General features: G+C 36.5%; 1 protein-coding gene across 1 annotated transcript; it reads right to left on the bottom strand.

Annotated features, from left to right (window-relative positions):
- Window positions 1–771: 771 nt before the first annotated feature.
- LOC149558596 (lipase-like PAD4) lies at window positions 772–15,745 on the bottom strand. Its single transcript, XM_089832759.1, has 4 exons — window positions 15,696–15,745; window positions 15,054–15,384; window positions 3,727–4,434; window positions 772–1,781 (listed from the first exon to the last, which is right to left on the bottom strand). Exons 1-4 carry the CDS (start codon window positions 15,725–15,727, stop codon window positions 975–977), a joined length of 1,878 nt encoding a protein of 625 aa, XP_089688885.1. The 5' UTR covers window positions 15,728–15,745; the 3' UTR covers window positions 772–974.
- Window positions 15,746–19,428: the final 3,683 nt, after the last annotated feature.

Raw genomic sequence — 19,428 nt, 5'->3', positions numbered from 1 at the left:
GTAGGCTGAAAACTAACTATCTTGAGATATATTAGATAATAGTTTAGCACAAGTCTCTAGTTTCATTTGTCAAGAACTTGGAATCTTAAATAAGATAGAATAATATGAGATCATAATTAAAAAGCCAAAAACATGCATTGATTAATTCGCATTGACTGTTAATCTCCATTAGAAAATTTGTTGAAAAAGCCAAGTTTGGACCGATGATTGAAAGAAAAGGGAGGGAACAATGATTCAATTAGCAAGGCACCTGAATAGCATATGGGAGTTCCTAGATTCGAGTCTTCTCTGGTCTATAAAGAACTGTAGCTCAACATACACTATTAGAGATGGGACATGGTAATCTCCAGACAAAATGCACTAAAGACAAAACAAAGTCAAACTTTTTTTTTCCAAATTCACAAAAATGTAGTGATTTTTTTCCAATTTTTTTGTTGTTTTCAACTACAAACTATGCAGATCATGAAGATAATGCTGAAATTTTCCGAAAAATCCATATGTTTTCGATTATTTGAAAATTGGTCAACTGTACAGTTTGTAAGGAGGATAGCCACGTCCATTAAAGATAGAATAGAAGCCCATAGCAACTACAGAGTGGCTTAAGAGGTGCTGGAAAGATGATGAGCTGATCAACAAGAAATTGGCAGATCACTACAATAATGAGAAGTTGTCCTAAATCAAATGCTAGCTTATCTTCCCTTCCATGAGTATAGACAATTATATGTTTTTTTTCCTTAAAAAAAAAAAGGGATAACAATACATTGGAAGATCTTTCTTATTCAGCAAGACGCAATCTTTTCATAAACATGAATCAAATAGCTCTCACTATTTGGAATATAACATAACAAGAATTTATTTACATAGCACGCACATGCTTATCCAAATTCAAAAGGAAAACACCTTTTAAAGCAGGGGATGAGTTCATGGAAATAAGCAACTTGTAACAAACTATATAACTTAATAAATCCTGCTTTCTAAACCTCCAAATTCAGATTTTCCATGGATCTGAGCAAAGAGGACTTCAATTTCCATTCTGTGAATTGTAACTGAAACGCTCTGTACCGTTTCCACCATGTCATAAAGCTGCTCTGTTCCAAGAAAATCTCCTTGGAAATACTTTTCTCCTCAATCATCTTCGACACATAACCTTCAAAACTTTCTAGCCTTTCCATGAGATGGGCATTGATAACTTGATATTGCTGATGCTCCTGCTGGAGATTTGTCAAATCTTTAGCAGCTTCTTCTACGTGAGCACAAAAACAAGAGTCCTCAGTTAAAGATGCAAACTTTGTCCGAGGCTTCTTATCTCTGCCTGTGCGAGTCTGGTTTTTATCATTTAGCCATTTTTCAAGAACCATATGACGGACCTGCCTGTTCTGAACTGAGAGATAGCTTTCATTGTTGCTCTGCCGTCTGTAGAAGTCTGCAATGTCCAGAGGTTCTACAAGTCTTCTGTATGCAGTGCCTGCATTGATCCACTTGTTTAGGAATCGGAAGTTACTTGGCAATTCATGATTCTTCACTTTCTCAATAATGCCATCCCAGAAATTTTGCAGAGATATTCTATGCTTGTTAGCATGAATATCTCTTTTTTCGTCCAGGTCTCTGAAAACATCGTAGGAGCTTCGGCTGTTGCCCCCACACACTTTTTTAATGTAAAATTCCAATTCTGCCATTTTGCTTTGGTTCTTGCTCAACTCGTTATTTAGGTTCTCACTGTCCGTCTCATGCTGCTTTTTCAAATCTTCAGCTTCTTTCAGAGCGTCAAATGCAGATTGATTCTGTTTAACAATAACTCATCAGTCTCCATTAGTAAACAACATTGAGTTAAATTTATTAAAGTAAACAGAGCATCCTAAGAATCTACGGCAACTATGGAAATAAATAGTATCTGAGGAAATAAAATCAATTTCCTGTTCTGTCCTCTTGGCTCCCATCCTTTGCTCTGCCTCCCTGGCCTAAAAAGGTCCGAATATCTTCTTTAGGACCAGTTCTTAGAATTATTTGAATTTTTGAAGGCTTAAAGAGTATATTTTAGTTTTTGGTTTAGGTGGATCATCTGTAATGATGTCAACTGATGGGATTTATTGACAAATAACCAAAGAGAGGTCGTTCATATATTATATGTCATTTGTAGTTTTAAAGGAAGATTTGTATTTTTAAAGAAAGATTGTGTGGTTTTGTGTTGATTAAAGGATTTTATTTCTAACAGACTAATTTCAATTCTAAATATAGTAAATAGCATTAAGAGAAAAATTATTAATGTAAACTAAATTCTAATAAGATCAGTATTTAGAAAAATAAATCATATCTAATGAAATAAAATCAATCTGATTCTTTGGCTTAAATGAGGTTACAATAACTTTTCTAGGATAAGCTTTTGAAATTTGCTAAGTTATTTTACTTCTTTTAAATTTAGACTAATATACATTAGTTTTGATTTATTTAAGTGATTTATCTATAATCACAGTAATAAATAGATAATCTAAAATCACGCTATAAAGAAACATTAAATTCTCAGATCCAAATTCAATAGAATAGAGGGTATGTACTTGAAGAATTTGAAGCACATTTATTTTGCCTCTTGCACAGAAGCAATATGGGTCAATCTCATCTATCTATAGTGAGAAAAACTAGCATTACCAAAAATACATTTCCACTATAATTAGCTGTGTCCCCAAAATGAGTTCTTCACCAGAAACAGGGGGATGTAGACAAACATTTCCTAACCATCCCTCATTAGAGCCTTAAAAACAAGAAATGTCCCGACCGTTTCTTGACCAAAATTAGCCTCCATACAAAATAAATAACGCCCCTTTTAAATTAAAAAAACATCAATTCCAAGTCGTAATCAGTGAGGAAGATAGGAAAATTGCTAACTCCAATGATTTTATTTTATTTGAATAAATATCCAGCATCTTGTTCTTATAATATTTCATTGATCACTATCTGAAGGAGGTTTCTCTATTGGGTTTTGACTCTTGATCTATAGGTAAAATTAGAAATCAAGGAATGACTTTTCAAAAAAGGATGGATCAAAAAAAATTATAGTAGGAAATGAGTTTGCTGGTCTATCAGAGTGGTTAAATATTGATTCCTTCATTGGAGATTGAGTTTGCTGGTCTATCAGAATGGTTAAACATTGATTCCTTCATTGTAGATTGTATCTACATCAAAATCTAACAGAACCTCCTTCAAATAGTGATCATAGAACAAAATAAGAACAAGCTGCTGAAAATTTATCTAAATGAAATAAAATCATAATAACTAACAATCTGGCATTGATTCTTTCCTTTCTATTTTAATTTTGCAATACTTCTTCTATAGCCGTCCTATCTGCCATCTCTACTGTCTCCTAAATGGAGAAAGAAAAATCCATTTTACTTGGACTAAGTTACAGAAAAATAAATCATGCAGTATTGCAGATTATATAAACACAGTTTTTACTACATAAAAACCCTCTCTTTTGAACTAAACTGTCTAAAGATGTCAAAATCTAAAATATACCATTTAAACCTGACCATCAATATCTTCCCCTTTTGCTGACTAGGAAATTCAGATTCAGATATATTCACTAGTAAAAGGGTGAGACTATGCAAGAACTTACCTTGACAAGGCTGATGTTTCACAAATTGCCACGAAAGTCGAAAGCGTTTTGAATACAAAGTGTTAATGTGAGCGATATGCTAAAGAAATTATATATTCAAAAACAGAAAATGAAATTACCTGAGTCTGGAAACCCATTGCTTTTAATTGCAGTGCTATTCCCATCTGAATGGAGGATTCTGAGACGATGTTTGCAGTTCTTGTTGAGCATCCGCTTTCAATAACAAGCTTCAACTTATCACCATAACTTATGTGCTCTGAAATGAATGCAGCTGCAATACCAGTTTCTGCTACAATATCATTTTCTTGTGTGTTTTGCAGGGTCAAAATTAGCATCTTCAAGACAGCTTGAGGGTTCTCAATACAAGCTGCGCCATAGATTGAGCAGAACATGTAAGTCCCAATGGGTTTATATGGGCTACATTCTTCTCCAAGACACTTTATATTCTCCATAAGGTTCTTGCTAACATCTGGAGTAGAAGGATGCGTTAAATTAACAGAATCATTGCCTATTAGTGTCCCTTTCTGAGGAAAAATAGAATTCAAATGCTGTCCAATTGATTCAAATGGTGCGAGGACCATCCGTGGAATAATATCATGTTCGGAAACCACATGACAAAAATTTCCAGACCAATCTTCACGATTAATTGATTCCATAAGAACAGCATCTCCGACCAGAGGAGAACCAAATGTAATGCAATTAGCAGAAATTTGTCTGATCCTTTGTCCCAGAAGCCAAATCGTAGCAAGAGTTGCAATTGCACCTCCTATAAAGTGACCAACAAATATAATATTCTGTTCCCTTCTTTGCTTCGAAAATGTGTTCATCTGTTGCAATAGACAAGAAAAAAAGAAATATTTTTAGATCTTAAAACCCTGGACCTAAAGCAAATGAAATGTGTTCTTTGAACAAGAGCTTTGACAAATAAGATGACTAATTAGTGGTCAATATTGCTTTGATACTGAAATAAAATAGAACATTATTACAAGAAAAATCTGGTCTAAATTTCACCCTGAAGTAAGGGTATATTATTTCTGTGTTCTAATAATATAGATAATGAAAATTGAAGATTTCATATTTTATGATTTATTGTTAAGATCTTGAAACTGAAGATAGTGTTGGTGTTTTTTATATGATGTTAAAACAATGCTAAAACTACTAAGCGACAAAAGGCTTAATACCTAGATATCAGTACATACACAACCTAAAGAATAGCCAATTCTCATTATCACTTGCATATGCAAAGTACTAGGACCCAACTTCAATAAAACCTCAGACAGTTTTCTACTCTTTTGGCTCTGTAAAAATCAGGGCGGGTGTACCCGGGGATGGTTCAAAAATGGAACAATTGTATGAGAATTATTCTTAGTTTCAGTTTGATTCTCATCTCTAAATCCTCAAACATATACATAACTCTTACCAAATTTGTAAACACATCCCTTGAACAGATATGGCCAAGAAAACTTCTATAGCTCTGCAGATGTTTTCAACAGCAATGGCTAAATGAAGCTAAAACGATCCATGCAGGCAAGTGCTGGCCAACTTCGCATATCTTACAAGAAATAAAAGTGAAAAATTGATTTTATGATGTACTTTGAAAAAACCAGTCATAATATACTTCTCTTTTGGCTGAAATACTTTCGATCAGTGCCTAATCCATTGGGGATTCAGAGTCTATAGTAAATTCTTAGATCTAATTTGTTGCTTTACAACAAATTCTTATCAGCAATTCTTATCAGAATTTATCATTCAAAAATCCTTTTTAATACCTAAGTAACCTCATCACATTCATCAGAGCCTTTATTTAATCCATTGAATTAACAGCAATAACAAATGGATGTACAACCTTACTATATTGCAATCAATTGCATAAGCTTTTACTCACACAACATCAAGGTAGCTAAGTATTTAAAAGGAGACAAAATTCAGAAAGAACTGATATGGGGACAGTTCATAATTTGTATTCATTTCTTTTGAAAATGGTATATCCTTTACAATAGACCCAGAAAGACCTTCAGAAAAGAAGCACAGTTCTTTCTACATTCATCTATATCTCAGAAATTTTGACAGAAAAGTATACTACAAACTTGCTTTCCAAATGTTTGGACCAAAAACAGGACTAAGCACAATACTTAGTAAAAAAAGAATTCGGACCCTTCTTTAGCCTTGGGATCTCACTTAAATAGTGTGAGATGCAACAAGCTTCAGGCTAAAGAAGGTGACAGGTGTCCTTCTAAAGAAAGACAAAAACAAAAATAACAGAAAGGTTAATTACAACAACATTTCTTGGCAGGTCCCTTTCTGTTATGCTTCTTAGTTGTTGTGATCTGGTCTTACAATCATTCTTCATCTTCAGAGTACATACCCATGAGGTCTGTAAGTGATGTATCATCTTCTGTTACCTGCAAACTCACTTTAACCTGGGGATCTTCCATGTCATCATTGCTGATTACAAAAGTAACTATTACTCTTACATCTTCTTCCTCATTGTCTCCTGACATCTGTTCACTAAACTGATTTTTCCATCTATTAAAAGTATCATCATCTGGCCAATCAAAACTCAGGGTTTCTCTTTGCATCTTTATTAAAGAATTTGCATTTTCCTCTAAATCATCAAATTCTTTTCTCATAGCAGTATAATATAATTGTACTTTTACCAGCTCCTCGTTTGTCTTTGCCCAAAACCAATGGCCAGTCTCACTAATGATGTTTATTATTCTGTTATCGAATAATTCATCCATTTCCTTTTTCCATTTTTCTTTTTCTTTTACTGTATCAACAGATTCTAAAGCACAAGGAAATAGGGTGAATTTTTCAGCAAAATATTTTGAAAAACAAAGTATCAATTTTCTCTGTAAAGAATCTCTTTCATTCTCAAAATTATCTAATTTATTCAATAAATCAAAAATCTTTTCAACTTGATGATAAGGCATTTGGACTGCAGATATACATATAATTGTAACATCATTATTTCTCTGTCTCCATTTCTGTGCGAGAGAATCTAGTCCATCCTTTTCTTTATTCAACTCATCCATAAGGGTTACAATCCTTGTCAACTGATCATAAAAAGTTGACCATTGTATTTTATCCCTCAAATATATCACACCCTGCTTCCATTTTTCTTCCTACTGATTTCTAAATTCTATCTGCCACTCATGTAATTTGGTTTTTTCTGCTTCAAATTCCTCTGCAGTATAGAATTGGGGTCTTTCAGGGGTGTCAGGTATTTCAATGATAGGGGTTAATCCAACAGATGACTGTGGAGGATATGCAATTCTCAGCGTACTGGATTCTCCCACTTTCCTTTTTCCAAGTATCTTCTCCAATTGAGATACCCTGTTTTCCAGCTCAATTCTCCTTTTTACCTCTTGATTATAAGCATCCACCACTATTTCATATTTACTGTGCATATCAATCATTTCCTTCTCTTCTCTTTCTGCAGTGGCTAAGGCAAATTTAGAATAATCCACATTCATGTGGGCTGCCTGTACATTTGAAGTATCAGCCACTCTCCTTACAATGATACTCCCTATTAGTCCTGAATCATCAGGCTGTGATGAAGTAGTCCTGGATCCTCTTCTCAGGGACCACATAACAAGGGCAGCCTGATCATTGCTGAATGTTGTACCCAAGAATTCCTCTTTATTTGGATCCTGTAATCCTAAATTATTTGATACAGAATTAAAAATTAATGCATCAGCAATATCCCAATTGGGCAATAATAAAATATTTGCATTTTTTACCATCTGTCTACCCTCATCAGGGGTTATATTCTGGAACTCTTGCATCATTTGTTCCTTTATTTGGTTTTGAATAGAAGCCTCATCCATTTCTGGATGCTCTGTTTTCATATTCTTACACCTTTGCTCAAAAATGTGCATGTTTACCCTCCATGCAAACTGATGGAAAGCCCTAGATCTTACAAAACTGTTATAAGACAAAAACTGCTGACTGGCTTGTTCCAAAACAGGGTCCAATTCCCTTCCTCTAAAATCTGCCACAGTTAATTCAAAACTTGGCACAGGAGGTTCCTGGGGGTTCCCTTCATCAATTTCTGCTTGTGTAACAAAAATTTCTCCTTGTGACCCCATTTGCTCAAATTGCTCATTAGTGAGCTGCTCTTCCTCAATTCTTATTGGAGTTTGAGAAGGTGAGTAACCTTCATCAGGGGATTCTTCTTCCCTTATTATTTTTCTTCTTTTGGGAGAAGGTTCAGGGGGTCTTTCTTCCAGGACAGTACTGGTGGATTCAACTACCTATTTTTCTTTGTGTACAATGGGCATCTGCTACCGAACAATAGTATATCCTGTCTTCTTTCGTACCACCAGTGGACCCATTCCAATGTTGGGGGTGAAACCCAATTTTCTCATAACCTCTCTGGCTTTATCTAGAAAAGAATCAATAAAATGATGTTTCTTCTCATTCATTACTTCCATTATCTCAGAGAAAGTACTCATGAGCTTATTTATCTTATCTGCATTGGTTGCAGCATTACTAAGAGGACTGTAATCTTTGTCAAAACAATTAATGAATTCCAAAACTTTTGAATAGACTCTCCATTTTTCTTTCTTTATTTCTTGCTCATTGAGAGAATATTCATTTCTTATTATATCTTCAAGAAAATAGAATTCATGCTGAACTGGACGAAGCTTGATTCTAAGTCTAAGAGCAGAGTTAAAGAAACCTTCTGTATCACAAAAATGAGCATGAGACACTGCCATCTTATATTGATCCAAAATTTTGTGGAGAAAGATCCACCCTTCTTTAGTTATCACAAACTGGTGAGCTATAGTGCAAGTAGGAAAAATTGATCCTGTTCCCCTTTTGTGCAAAAAGGCCTCCTCCACTCCTCCCAACTGCCACAAAAATTCAGCTATCCCTACCTTTAAAGGTACCTGATAGGGTAGTACATGGGGTGTTCCTTTGAATCCATAGATCCTAATGACAGTTGAGACTGAATATGAGATAATATCTCCCCAATTATGTGAAACTTTTAATTTATGGGGTTTGTCCATAGGCCTAACAAAATGCATTAGTGCCTTAAGAATTCTAGGATTATCACTCAATATGAGGCATCTTAGTTTGGAGGCAAAGTGCCTATCAAATCTAACAAAGCTAGCATTTCCTGCTTCCCAAGTCATGTCTGCACTCCATAATTGGACTGGCAGTGCCTCCCCTTCTTGTTCCCTATTTAAAACCATTTCTTTACCAAAATAAGTGGCCCCTTTAAAAAGAAACATATGCATCAATAGGGAGTACTGACCCCAAACCTTTTCCACCTTGCCCTTTGCAATCCCCACCAATCCCTGGTGAATCTCATTAGCCAAGTAAGATGCAAAATCAAAAATTATTTCCACACCAAAAGAGGAGATTTGGGTGATCATATACATGAAGCTCACCGGAATAAAATCTTCTTCGCCCTCTCCGAAGACTCTGCACAGGGTCCTATATATCTCTACTGCCCTGGCATTAAAGCATGATTTCTTGAATGGTTCTTTAGAAGACGATGTTATGGTTGGGAGGCCTCCAATCCGGCCTATGTGGGCTTTCAAGGCACCCTATCTAACTACATCCCTTTTGGATATATATTCTTTTTCTAACTCTATCAAATTAATGGGCACATGATACATAGTGAGAGGTCCCAGACTGAAAACCTTCCTAATCTCCTCGAGACTGATGGTAACTAAAGCCTCACCATCCATTCTTCTCACTACCTTAGTGGCTTGGTCATAATTTTTCGCTATAGCTTCAAGCAGGTCAAAATCCATGAACACACTGGGGACAACAAGCTTTCCAAGATCAAAATTCCATATATTGGCATGAGGGGTATATAACTTCCTTTCCGCAAACCATTTTTTGAATAAACTCAAACCAGTTTGAGAAGTTTGAGCATCCTGAACCCAATTACCCTTATCATACAATCCATCAGCTATCCTTAGCCTAGGGTTCAGTGAGGTTAACCTCTTAACTTGCATTGTTTCTACAGTAGACTCAGGAAGTAACTCAAGCAAATCATCATGTACATTTCTATCCAAGTAGTTTATTGCACCTGAAAATCCCTTCTTCGGAGGCATCTTGGGCTATCTTTTTAGAACTTAAAAGCTCACGAAGATTATGGTAGTTTTACTTGAATTCTGTCTCTGTTTTCCTCTGTATTCCTGCAAATTTTCCGCGAACAGACAACTTGACAATTTTTTATCAAACCTTGGCACGCTTTTCTTTCAGTAATGGCTTCTGCACAAGAATGGCTCCAAATCTTTTCTCGCGTGAAATGAAACTGATGAAATCTCTCTGTATTATACTCTATTTTTTCTCACGGACGAAGCTTTCTTGTCTAATTAATACAGAGAGTGGCACTACATTTTTCATTTAAAACTGCGTCGTCGATCTTTAAAGATCCTACGATCATGTGGTACAGAGAGAACAACTAGGAGTTATATTTGCCATGTCAGTTATTTTACCCAATGAGAACTTGCCACGTACAGAATTCTTTCTTTGATGGCGCTTATATTTGGACCCACTGACGACTGAGAACACGTGTCAGCATGTCGCTACTTCGTTATGCATAAAGAACGAGCACCTTGCCATGGCGAAGCGGCGACAATCGTTGATCAGATCCAGAAATGATCGAAAGATATGCTACAGGGCTTCTTAAGAAGGAAGGCGGCGGGCCCAACTCACTATGTCGCTATAATTATCTCCCTTGCAACTCTTCATAGCGAGGAGACGACAGCCGTTGATCACTTACCAAATCAAAGGTGAAAAAGAAACAGAAGATCTCCTGATTTATATTTGCTATGTCGCATGGCTTAACAAGTATGCAATTTGTTATAGCGAGGTAGCGAGCTCCGTTGATCCACTTCTAGCTGACGTTCAGGATTTTTTGTACATTCAGTCAGATAGGCATTAATGAGAATCGGATCTCTACATAGTTGGCACATGTCAAAATTTACCATAGTCATTTATCATTCCACGTCACCAAAGATCTTGTCGATCTTCTACCATTTTACGGGGCCTCGCTAACTCGCTAACGGTGAAGCACCTGAATTTTCTGATAGCGAGGTAGCGAGCTCCGGCACTTAAAAGGATTTCGTGCCGAAAAATACAAGGGTTACCCAGTAATCACTTCTGTTAATTAAAACTGATTCTGACAACGGTATTTATGACTAGTCATGCCACCTGGTGTAATTATGATACAAGCAAGATGCAATGTCATCATCTTCAGATTTTCACTTGACCTCGCTACTTCGCCAACGGCGAAGTACCTGATTTTTCCGATAGCGAGGTGGCGAAACGTCCGAAAAAAACCATCATTCCGGCTCTGATATCAGATATTCTAGTGGGTCCCTATCCTTTTTGGACGGTAACTTGCAAAGTGTACCTGCACAATAAATCATTTAATAAGCAAATCTCTGATCGCCGTATCTTCACTTTACGGTCCCGCCTCTTAGAATACTCAATACTCATTACCTCGCCATACTTAATAAGCATGTAACTTGTCATAGCGAGGTAACGACAACGGTAGATCTAGTCGAATCTGACGGTTGGGACAAATAGGAAGAAAGGTAACCCGGGAGAAAGGAAAAGGAATATGACAGCATATTCGTCTCTTTTTGAAAATTCAAAATTTCGCGTCCGACAATTTATGAATAGAGATGATATGATGATTATTTCTTATGGATGATTTATCCAAAACCCTATGCTTCACTTGGGAATAGAACATTTGACTTTTCTATGATTTAGCTAAAAACTTCTACTACACAAAAAGTCAGACCAACAGATAGATCTTAGAATATTATCTAAAATGTCAATAGAAAGCGCACACAATCAAAATTAAAAATCAACGAGCTAACAAAACATGATGCATAAAATCATGTAAAACACTAAAAATTTAAAGATCTGAATAAATTTTTCAAAATGATTTGCATAATATTAATTGTTTCCTCTAGAGAACATATCATTAGCTAAATTGGAAGTCATATTTCTATCTATCTGTATAGATAAGAGAGATTTGAAACATATAAAAAAATTAATACTAGGCTGTTGAGTCCACAAACTTCATTATTATGATAAATCTAGTTCTAATTTTACTAAATTATTTTATAGGATTGCTAAAGGAGATGTTTAGAATAAATCACCTAGACAAGATATGAACCCATCTTGAAGGGACCAATGGTAGAACAACTCCCCAATGAACGAGGACTCCTAAATTCTAATTCTAACTGATCCATGCAAAGCTCAACAAATTCTAAGACGAATTTCTCCAAAACTAACTATATATCCAGAGTGTAGTAATATGATACTTTAGCCTCTTTTTCAGTTCTTAATGGTAAACCTTCCCAGCTTTTTGATGCCTCTAGAGGTCTCCGCTAGGGTGATCCTCTCTCCCCCTATCTTTTCATCATCATGGCTGAGGGCTTGGGCAGATTCATTAAGTATCAGGTGTCCCAGAATTCTATTCAGGGGTGGTGGTGGGGTAATGGTTTACCTACTCTTTCTCATCTTCAATTTGTTGATGATTTTGCTCTTGTAGGTCTTGCTAGGATCAAGGACGCTGAAGCATTTCAACATACTCTGGATATTTATTTGGCAGCTTCAGGCCAAGAAGTTAATGAGCATAAATCTTCCATTTACTTTTTTAACACTCCTGATTCTATTCAGCAAAGGATTGCTGATATCCCGCGGTTTCAGATTGGGTCGCTTCCTTTGACTTATCTTGGCATCCCTATTGCTATTTCTAGGCAGCCACAACTCTTCTGGAAAAATTTGATTATCAAGCTTCAGGAAAAGGTAAATCGTTGGACTCATAGATGGCTTTCTATTGCTGCTCGGGTTACTCTTCTTCAATCTATTATTCAAGCTCTTCCTACTTATAGAAGCATAGTTCAAGCTTCTCCTGTTTACTTTCTCAAGGAATTTGATGCTCTTTCTCGACAATTCCTTTGGAGTGGTAATTTGTGTAGCACTAAATGGAGTTTGATTAGCTGGGAGACTGTTTACAGACCTAAAAAAGAGGGTGGTAGTGGTCTTCGATCAACTCTCTTGAGTAGTCAACCGTTGGCTGCTAAGCTTTATTGGCAATGGTGCTATGGACAACATCAACTTTGGGCTCATATTATCACCCATAAATATTTTAGCAGTGCCGATCCTTACTCTATTTCTGCACTTCTTCTTGAAGGTCGTGGCTCTATGGTTTGGCATACTCTAAAGATTGGTGCTCTATTAGTCAAGAGAGGTCTTTTCTAGATATGTAAGGGAGGCTCTGAGACTTTGTTTTGGTCTAATGCTTGGGATGGATTCCCATCCATATTATCCATGTACCCTCATCTTCAGACTCTCTGTGATTCTTTTCATGCTGCTCGATGGGATAAAGTGGCTCATTACAAGACTCCTTATCAATTGGGATCTGTTGTTGGTTACAGATGGAAGCACTCTTCTGATTGGCCTCCTCGAGGCACAGAGGTGGATCGTCAGGAGCTTTCTTAGATTTTGGTCTTTAGGGAGTGTTCCTCTCTGCTAGGACCAGATGTTTTGGCTTGGGGAGGTACCTTGTCTAGTAAATATCATGTCTCTACTGGGTATCAGGAGATAACTAGACAATTATTTGGGGATGATGAGGTCCCTTGGTGGAAGCAAGTTTGGAATAAATTTTCTTGGTCCAAGTGCAATTTTTTCATGTGGCTAGTGGCTCACAACCGTTGTCTTACATGGGATAATCTTTGTAAATGTGGATTTCAGGGCCCCTCTTATTGTGTTTTGTGTGGTAATGGGGAGGAGTATGTCTCCCATCTGCTCTTCCATTGCTCCTTTTCTACTTAGTTATGACACCTTTGGTGGAGTGCTTGGGGTTTCTCTTGTAGGCATGCTTCCTCTTTGCCCAAGTTTTGGGCCCACTTGGGCAGTGCTCCCTCCAAGTCTTCTCCTCTACATACTGCTTGGATTCTGGCCCATTGTTCATTCTTTGGCATATCTGGCTAGAGAGAAATCGTCAAATCTTCCAAGATATTCAGATTGGTGTTATGCATCTTTGGTGGAAGATCTCACATTCTCTTCAGGAAACTATTCAAGTGAAGTGTGCGCTAGATGGGATTATGGATCCGGCTGATCTTGCTATATGCAATCGCCTCAATTTTCATCTTTAGGATGGGTTTGCAGCTCAATGGTATCAAAGAGTGCCCAAACAGCCTCGACAACAAGGGAAAGGACAGGTGAATCAGGAGGGGCATTGGACGACTCCTCATGGAGTTTTGAAAATTAACACTGATGGTTCTTCCTGAGGGAATCCAGGTCCTACTGGTATTGGGGGAGTGGCTCGTTGCAGTTCTGGTGAAGTTAAATTCTTTTTCTTAGTGCATAAGGGTGACCATACTAACAATCTCATAGAGGCTCAGGCCATTTTATATGCTGTGGAATAGTGTTGTTTGCGAGGATGGTGCAAGATTATCTGTGAGTCTAACTCCCAAGTGGTGGTGAACTTGCTTTCCTCGCAAGAGCTTGAGAATGTTAGTTGGCAGCTAGCCACTGTTGTTAGTCAGACTCTTCTCTTTGGTACCTCTCTTAAGTTCATTAGGTTTACTTACATTCCTTGTGAATGGAATAGAGCTGCTGATTCTTTGGCCAAATAGGCTTCTGGTCATGCTCCAGGTTGGAATATTATGGATAGGGGGCAGCTTCCCCTTGTGCTGTTACAAGAATTTGATGAACTTGTTGAGGACTGAGCTCCTTGTTGAGCTCTCCTTGTTGTAATCCTTTCTGTTTTTAATAAATTTTTACCCCTCTTTTTCCTAATATGATACTTTAGCATAGAAATTTAGCTTCATTTGACAAGAGCTAGCAGTTGGTGCCATGTAGTTTCGATAGTCCATAGTATTAGATTTGTTAAACCTCTAAATAAATTGAATGCATTGTTTTTCATCATCAACAATTTATCATCACAATAAAATAATTAAAATGTAGAAATAAGAAAATAGTTGCAAAACAAGAATTTAAGAATAAAATAATGTTCCGAATGGAAGATAAATTGACCCAAATGAAAAGAATTAGGGAACCTAAATTTATTGACCCAAATAAAAAGAACAAGCCATCCTAAATATAAGATAATAGTTAGATAATTTTGAAAATTATAGATTGGCAAGAAAGAATGGACTGTGGATTCCTATAGTAAAAAAATTGTTGGATAGAGGCAAGAGCCTACAATACAACCGTAAATTGTGAGGCTCTTATTTGGAAGGAATTGGGTTCGAATTTACTCAATTTTAATAATAACAATAATAACAATTAACCATAACACACAATAATAATTAATCTTGACTTCAGCCTCTTAGATCAAAACAAAATTGTTTAAGTAGAATAGTTTGAAACAATTATGAAAGCTGGTCATTGGAATGCACTAATAGACCTACATTATATAGGAAACAACAGAAGATTGAATAAAGGATTAATATACCTGGGCTTCCAAGTTTGAATGTTTGAGAACGTACAAGAACAGATTGAGAGCTCCTTTGTGAACAAGAGCTGGTTGATCATCATCGCCCTTCAGGCTAGCTGAGAAGACTTTGTTCTCATTCTGTATATCGCACTGTTCATATGGGCTATCACCGGCAGTGAAATCCCCTATATAAAATGAAGGAAATGTGATAAATAATACACCTTCATGCTCCCTCAGACGAAAATAGGTATTGTCATTGCTATCTGAAATAATGCGCGTCTCGCCCCAAGCTTGTTCAAGGATTCCACAAGAAGAAAGAAAAATTGCCAGCTCTTCACCAGCAGTGAACCTGTGAAAGCGAAAATTCTAGCAATTAGGAAACTAAAAATTTCCTCACGGTTTTTAAAATAAAACTCGAAATTCTACAACCACGATTATATTTCTGCCCGAATTCCCATAAATTCTCGAGAGCAGGTTGAAATTCGTATACCCATTTTGAGCACCCAAATAAAAACCCAATCTTGACTTTGTCCGGAATGCATTACAAACTAATATAATTAGAAATATGAATTCCCAGTTAACTACCAACGAAATTATGTTCGCCAAAAAACTAATACCAAATTGTAACACCAAAATGATGATTAACAAGCTTCTACTTACTGTTGGCGATTCGGCTCCAAGCCTTCCTCCATGGTTTCCCTGCTTGTATTGATCATTTCGGTTCTGAAGCATCGAGCTTTTATAAGGTGGTCCGCGGGTATGCGGGAACAAAGAAAAGTCGGAGAAATTGTGGTCGCGTAAACTGGAAGTTATCCCGAAATGTCCAGGAAACTTAAATTTAAGAGGAAATAATTGATTAAGAAACAATGTCGATGAAAAGTCTTCAAGACGTACACTGCGAATAGAAGAAGTGCGGAAAAGTCTACAAGACTTTAGACTGCGCAGTCCCGATGAAAGAGGAGAGAAGGCGCCACCATCACTTCGGTACGTCGTCTAAGATTCGTTCATATCTACTCTAGATTTGCCATTGATTTTGTCCTCCTACTATTATATATTTTTGTGAGTCCTTGGGAAAATTCGCATTAAGGATTAGTCAATTAAAAAATAAAATCATATAATGTAATTGAGAGTCTCTATGATGGATTCTGAATAATTCGCAAAGTTCATCATTTAATTCGTACATTTTTCTTTCTTTTTTTAAATTTTAAATATTTATTTCATTTATACGTGCACCTATCTTATTATAGTTTTTGATAATTATAGCAGTCAAAATAAAGGGACTAACTCTTAGTACATCACCATGGATAAAACATTTATTAACAACACATTAACAATAAGACATTACCAATACATTGATTGCCCTTTCCTTAATATCACAAACAAAACACCCAACCAAACAAGATCAAATCATATCAAATCTACCTTACTATAGTTAATATCTATTAGGTCTAATTGTTTACGCAGCTAAAGGCATTTTTAATAATTGTGGGGTTTGTAATGTTCCACCTACATTAACTATTTATGGTCTAGTCATTATTTTGTCTTCTTATTATTTTGTATTAGTCTCCAAAATTCAGTTATGCTTATAAATACTATGTTGTTACTAAAGCAGGCCCAAGGTTCTTCTAATGTTTCAAATGATAATGAGTCTTTGGCCATGACTAATTCATATACTTTATAGCAATTAGAAGTTACCTAGGAAAGGTAAGAGCCTTTTGGATTTGTGGGGAGTAAAGATAAAATCATCTAATGTTGATGGTTTAGGTTCATCTTTACCACCAAACTTAAGGAAGGTGGGGCGAGGCTCTTCTCCCCCTCCTACAATTGCAAGGCAAAGGTCTGATTCCCCTCCTACAGACCAATGTATTTCTTATCAAGCTATTGTTCTTCTTAATTATTATGATGTTTAGGCACAAGAGCATACAACATGTGAAATTTCAACAACATGAGCTTTAGAGTTATGCCATGGAATGTTGGAGGGATTTCACTCATTCATTGTAAATATCGTGTCAAAGATACTATCACTAGGTGGAAACCAAATATTGCACTCCTCTAGGAAGTTAATCTTAGTGACCTACATCTCGCTTCTTCTCTACCTCATGTATGGAGAGATGATTCTTTCTTTCTACATGGAGCCTAACTGGGCAAGGGTGTTCATCGACTTAGCTTCATGGATTTTCGATTTTGTTATTAATAATGTTGAGGATCCTTCTCATGGTTGGTATGGGTCCTCACCTTTATCAATGGTCGACCTATTGGATTATGCTTAGTTATAGCTTCTAATAATCTAATAGAAAAGTTTGAGTTGTGGATCTAATGTTGATTAGGTGATAGGAGGCGACTTCTGTTTGAAATATTCAAGATATGATAGATTACTGAGAGGGGAGGGGTGAATCAGTAACTTCAAAACTTTAAAACAATTCAGCACTTTAACCATATATACTATTCTCCATTCATTCATCTAATCTATTGCATATATGAGAGAACAAACACTTATAACACATGTACACAGTGATTTGGTGACCCAAAAACCTTCCAAATAGAAAGTAAAACTGGGGTGGGGATGATACCCACAAAACTTCGTTACTGCAATATGAAGTTGGCCTATTAAGGCTTACATTGACCACTTCTGGTGATCTGCCCTGTTAGGAGCACAAAGGACTACTAGGTCCACCATGTTAGAGGATTTATAAACATGCACTGAAGTATGCACTCTGTTAGGAGATTTATACAAAAGACTGTTAAGTCTACCCTGTTAAAGGATTTACAAAACTTATTCACTTGTTAGGATGAAATAGTGAATCTACTTACAAACTTGATTGCTGATTAGATCCTTGAAGTATAGATCACCTCTTGTGACTGATGAATATTTACTGTTCTTTGTTGACCTTGCTGAATATTCTGCTCTACTGTTGATTCGCATTTATTCACCTCAAAATGTTACATGTCCATTCCTTGATGCTCTAATTGATATTCCATACATCTTGCAAATGATATAATACACTACATATATATCATTTCAATAATTACAATTGCAAGGTCGGCCAAAACACAAGTGAACAAAACATTACTAAGTCAGCCCAATAGTAAATAACTCGGGTTCTTCATGCTAACTTGGTGACCTTCTGATACTCGGCATCCACTGCATTACTCGACATCGTCATGCATTCGATAGAAGTAGAAGCTCAGTCCATACTAACCACACATCGTAGCTTGGAACTTGGTAACCATTGGAAACTCGGTAGATATAGTGTCACTCGGTAAGAACTGAATCCTTCGTTTACCTTGATTTCACTCAATAAACACTACACTTCCATCACTCGATAAACGTTACACTTTGATCACTTGGTAAACTTTACACTTAGATCACTCGGTAAACATTACACTTCCATCACTCGATAAACACTAGATTCCCATGACACAGTTTGACTGCTCGGTAGATACTAAGATGCTCGATGTAAACTGTGAAGCTCAGTAGATACTGTTGTGTTGCACACCCACTCGATAGCTTCATGAATGCTCGGTATGAATGACTTAAGTGATGAAGCTACAAGGTAACCACTGAATGCTCGGTATACACTGTAGACTGAGTGATGCACTCGGTAATCATTCAGAATCGAGTAAGTGTTGTCACTAATGGCAATAATAACTTAATGCCAACAATCTCCCCCTTTGGCATTAGTGACAAAACACTTATGAGCCAAAATATATGTACATAACCTGACTCACTGATTTTTGGTTTTTCAAAATTGATCTTTGTAGAACTACTGCATATACATTTCTATATATTTTCTTGAGGGGTTATAATGTATATATAAAGATTCTTGTGTACACATGCTAACTCTATTGAGTGCTAACTCCCCCTATCACTCATAGTGATAACTCTCCTCACTTATTATGTTGAATCTCTCCCCCTTTTTGACAATAATGCCAAAGGACTGCATATATACAATTTATATGGCTACACCAAAGTGAGATAGAAATTATTGATGCACCTTACGGATGGTTGCAAAAGTACTATCCCAAGTTTGCTGCAAAATTTGACAGGTGGAGAGAGCAATTTGAACTTCTGCTAATAATTGGATCAAGTGATCAGCCACTGAGAAGTTCTGATCTTGGACCAATGTTTTGCAATGAGCAAGATGTTTTTGCATTGTATCCATGATAGGAAGGATCATGTGTTGGATGTCTATGAGTGTAGACTAGATCCTTGCTTCCTCTCTCAATAGTTCAGCCTGAACATCTGCCAAATATTTGATTTTGGTGTGATGGGAGGTTGTGGAGGAGGAGTCCACCTTTAGCTTGGATGCACTAGATTGCATATCAATGTCAATCTTATTTAACTTATTCTTTATTTCTTTGGTAAAACCAAAAACATCACAAAGTTTAGCAA

The sequence above is a fragment of the Cupressus sempervirens genome, chromosome 5 (assembly GCF_028749045.1).
Source record: "Cupressus sempervirens isolate cs-2001-9-10 chromosome 5, ASM2874904v1, whole genome shotgun sequence".
Taxonomy (NCBI): Eukaryota; Viridiplantae; Streptophyta; class Pinopsida; order Cupressales; family Cupressaceae; genus Cupressus; species Cupressus sempervirens.
This window is presented reverse-complemented; position numbering and strand designations above follow the sequence as displayed.

Excerpts from the sequence above, each read along its gene's own strand:
- LOC149558596 (XM_089832759.1), bottom strand. The coding sequence starts at position 15,727 with ATGGAGGAAGGCTTGGAGCCGAATCGCCAACA. Across the intron at positions 15,385-15,695 it reads TTGGAGCCGAATCGCCAACA|GTTCACTGCTGGTGAAGAGC; the intron begins GTAAGTAGAAGC and ends TCGCTTTCACAG. Across the intron at positions 4,435-15,053 it reads ATTCAAACTTGGAAGCCCAG|ATGAACACATTTTCGAAGCA; the intron begins GTATATTAATCC and ends CTATTGCAACAG.